Source organism: Carassius gibelio, chromosome B17, assembly GCF_023724105.1.
Source record: "Carassius gibelio isolate Cgi1373 ecotype wild population from Czech Republic chromosome B17, carGib1.2-hapl.c, whole genome shotgun sequence".
Classification (NCBI taxonomy): domain Eukaryota; kingdom Metazoa; phylum Chordata; class Actinopteri; order Cypriniformes; family Cyprinidae; genus Carassius; species Carassius gibelio.
The window spans coordinates 24574210-24578637 of NC_068412.1; the positions used below are offsets into that span (position 1 = coordinate 24574210).

General features: G+C 36.1%; 1 protein-coding gene across 1 annotated transcript; it reads left to right on the forward strand.

The window, feature by feature from the left end:
- Positions 1-594: 594 nt before the first annotated feature.
- Positions 595-3232, forward strand: lgals3b (lectin, galactoside binding soluble 3b). The gene is made up of 5 exons (XM_052581252.1): positions 595-751; positions 844-1197; positions 1406-1494; positions 2208-2376; positions 2685-3232. The coding sequence occupies exons 1-5, from the start codon at positions 746-748 to the stop codon at positions 2841-2843; spliced, it is 777 nt and encodes a 258-aa protein (XP_052437212.1). The 5' UTR covers positions 595-745; the 3' UTR covers positions 2844-3232.
- Positions 3233-4428: the final 1196 nt, after the last annotated feature.

The window sequence follows — 4428 nt, forward strand, 5'->3', positions numbered from 1 at the left end:
CTATTGTAATCATCATGCATCCCCTGAGGCTCACCATTCATACAGTGAGTGCAGTGGGTGTGGTGGGTGGTTTCATGGATGAGTGAGTCATCAGCTCGTGGGAGCATGTAATATACTCCATTTGTTGAACATTTTCTTAACCTCGTGCCATTCGAGATGTAGAAAGATTGTTTCTTCATCAGAACAGATTTGGAGAAGTTTAGCATTGCATCACTTGCTCAGCAAGTGTTTTCGGGGAAGTCGTGGCCTAGTGGTTAGAGAGTTTAAATCCTAACCCTAAGGTTGTGGGTTCGAATCTCGGGCTGGCACCGAACCCCTAACTGTTCTCCGGACGCTGCAGTATAAATGGCTGCCCACTGCTCCGGGTGTGTGTTCACAGTGTGTGTGTGCACTTTGGATGGGTTAAATGCAGAGCATGAATTCTGAGTATGGGTCACCCTGCTTGGTTGTATTTCACGTCACGTCACTTTTCAATAGATCTTCTGCAGTGAATGGGTTAACTTCGGGCCAGGTGTGTGCGCCCAATGAAACCGTCTATAGTGGATAGACCATAGACTTTTTTTTACAGTCTATGGTCTGTATGTGTATTTAGAGCCAGTGTAAACTTGGCCAGCCCTAAAAAATAATATTTTCATTAAAAAAAAAAAAAAGTATCTGCTAACAGTATTACATGGCCAACCCAGTGCATAATGATTTGTTTTTGCTAAATTAACAATGTCTTCTCCTTGTTTGGATTTCAGAAATCATGGATGTAAGTACTGTTTTTAATCACCTTAGTAATTAAATTTATCTAATGTAGCACAACAAATATCATGTAATAATTTCCATTATACTCCATTTCAGCTTTCAGATGCCCTTGACTTCCCACAGCAAAATAATCCGCAGGCAGGAGGCCCAGCATGGGCCGGCCAACCAGCCAACCCCACCTGGCCCGGTCAGCCTGCTAACCCCACATGGCCCGGTCAGCCTGCTAACCCCACATGGCCTGGTCAGCCTGCTAACCCCACCTGGCCTGCACAGCCAAACCAACCAGGCTGGCCAGGGCAACCATACCAGCCAACATGGCCTGGACAGCCTGGGCAGCCTACAGCTCCTGGGCAGCCTACAGCTCCTGGGCAGCCCACAGCTCCTGGGTGGCCTGGACCTGTACCACAAACCGGCCCTTATGGTGCTCCTGGCCAAGCCCCACAAGCACTAGTAAGATGTTTTCACTCTTCTTGGAATTTTACAACCGTATTATTGTTTGTTTTATAGACTACAGTTTAAATACTCAGGGAAGATGAAACTCCACATTTTTTGATTCTTGTTAAGTGAATGTTCAGTCTTAAATACAGTGCAGTGGTTCTTAGTTTATGCCCTTTTACCATGCATTTACAAATGTTCTTTTTTTATATTTTTTTTGAAGACCGTGCCATTTGACCTGCCACTACAAAATGGAGTTTTTAACAAGATGCTCATCACCATCAATGGAGAGGTCAAACCTAACGCTAAACAGTAAGAACAACATCAAATCAATAAACCACAGTTTAACAATCATCTGTCGTAAACAATACAGTAAATCCACTTATTAATATTTAGGCCTAATTTTAAGATTCATGTAATGAAATTTCATCCATTTGGATTACACCATTTTACATAAACTAATAAACCTGTGATGCATATGTCACAGAAAAAAAATTAAAGAGGTACAATTTCTGCACTGGTTTATTAACTATTTGCATCTATTTGATTTTATTGAAATATTTTTCAAAATGTTTTTATTCAGCATCCATTTTTCTGAATGATAACTGATACTATTATTAGTTCTAATAAAATAATGATTAGTACTATTAGAGAAATCATACTTGTTTATGTGTTACTGACAAATATGCATCACGTTAAATTTATTAATTAATTTGTTAAAACTGTAATCCACATGAATGGAAACTTTATATAGTTCAAATTTAGGCCTAAATATTTTTTATGAGTTTAATATACATGATAAAGTACATAAATTGTTTTGTGTTGATACGTTTTGGTAAGATTACAAAGACAAATATTTTGCATGTAAATAATGTCCACCGATGAATTGTTTACAGTGAGATCAGGAACTAGTGTTAAAGTGACAGTTGAGTTCATTGTTATTGTATAACAATTATCACAAGCTTCTTATTTGTGATGTCCCCTTTGTTTTTAATGTGTATTCTTATATTTTCTCTTCCAATTAGTTTCACCATTGATTTAAACCGAGGCAACGACATTGCGTTTCATCTAAATCCTCGCTTCAATGAAGCCGGAAGGCAAGTGATTGTACGAAACAGCTGTATTGGAACCCAGTGGGGCAAAGAAGAGCGTGAGCTCGCCTCCTTCCCATTTGTCCAGGGAAAGCCTTTTGAGGTGAGCATGGCACGGTACAATTTTGTTTCCTTCTCATCTAGATGATTTTATTTAGATAAAAATGTCTTAAATATTTACTGTCAGGCCCTCATTGTGTTTAAAGACATAAGAGAATGTCTAAGATATCAGATAACTGGATGTCAGTGTGTAAAAGCAGAAAAAGAGGTCCTGAAATAGCATCACTAAAAATACTGCAGCGACTCTTTTTCAAGGTTATGCATTTGACTCCTGCCATGTTTGGTCAAAACTACATGCTCTGCTCCATGCTTGTTCAATAGCAACTGATTAAATTTGTTTTTTAATTACAGATGAAGATCTTATGCACTGACACTGAATTCAAAGTGGCTGTGAACAAATTGCACCTTCTTGAATTCAAACACCGGCTCCGTGAGCTCAACCAGATCAGAGGTCTTAGAATCTATAATGATGTTACCCTGAGCTCTGTAAATGTGGAGACACTGCAGTGAAAGCATACTACAGATTCTGGCATGATATGTGATGATCTTTTCAACCACATGGGCAAATCCTTTTTCCTCCAGTAATCATCTTTTTTTTTTTTTTTTAAACACTGTGTGTCAGTAAGAGTTTATATTTCCTACAGATGTTAGAGTGATATAAATTAGCATGCAAATCCAGTTTTTCTCAATTCTGTAGTTAGCTTTGCCACCTCTAGGTGGGCCTGTTACTATCCAGGAAGAGTTAGGTTGTGATAAGGGTACTCAAGAATAGTGCATAATTAATGTGAAAATAAAACTGGAATAAAATTGGATTCTATGATCTGTAACCAGTGCCAAAAGATTATTCTTCTTGGTTTGATGATCCCATGATTGAATAAACAAACAGATGTAAACACTGAGTGGTGTGTATGGAATTACAATCCTCTGTGAGACCTGTGTATTACACTTTTACTGCCAGCTCCTAATATAAATAAAATAACAGCAGCGTAAACTGAAGTCAAGGCAGTGTTACATTTTTAATCATGGAAACAGTCTGTCAGAGACGCCCTGACAGAAATCTAATAGGCCTGACCTCAATTATGCAGAGGTCTATTTATATAGCGCCTAAAGCACCTGATGACTCTTCAACCCACAGATGAAACCTCCAGCACTGTATAATGTGCACAAATTTCAAGAATGTTCCTTTGTGTCATGATTTTACATGATAAAACCTATATTAATCCACTCATATTATATTACATACATTTTCTGGTTTAAACTTATGTTCTATCAGAAAATTTGTGAGATTTCTCAAATATGTTATACTTAGCTGGGGCTGGCCAATAGAATTATTTTTATTTTATTTTGTAATTCAATGATAGTTTGCTATAGGTTTGTATTGTTTAATAAACAGAAGCCCAAAACAATGCAATAAATAAACAAAAAAATAACCACACAACAAAAAACAAAGTATATGTGACCCTGGAGATATACACACACACACACATATTAGTTATAAGCACAGGTATATTTGTAATACATTGTATGAGTTTTTCTTTTATGCCAAAAATCATTAGGATAATAAGTAAAGATTGTGTTCCATTAAGCTATTTTGTAAATTCCCTACCATAAACATATTAAAACTTAATTTCTGATTAATAATATGCATTGCTAAGGACTTCGTTTGGACAAATTTAAAAGCAATTTTCTCAAAATATAATTGTATTTTAGATTTCAGATTTTCAAATAGTTGTATTTTGACCAAATATTATCCTAACAAACCATATACCAGTGGAAAGCTTATTCAGCTTTCAGGAGATGCATAAATGGCAATATCCTTTATTTTAAAAAATAAATAAAAATTATACTATTTTTAGCGTATTTCTATATTTATAAATATTTAAAATAGTCCTACTGGACAGAAAAATATAAAGACTTGAATATTTTCTTATAAATTGTAATGGTTTATTACAACTGATAAGTATATATTTTATCAATTGTTACCGCAAAATCTTCCAAAAATGTATGCAATAATAATAATAAAAAAACTTATGTTCTTCTGTACTGGGTGGATTCGTGCACGTTCGCGTCTTTATGCGCGTTCTCTCCATATAGG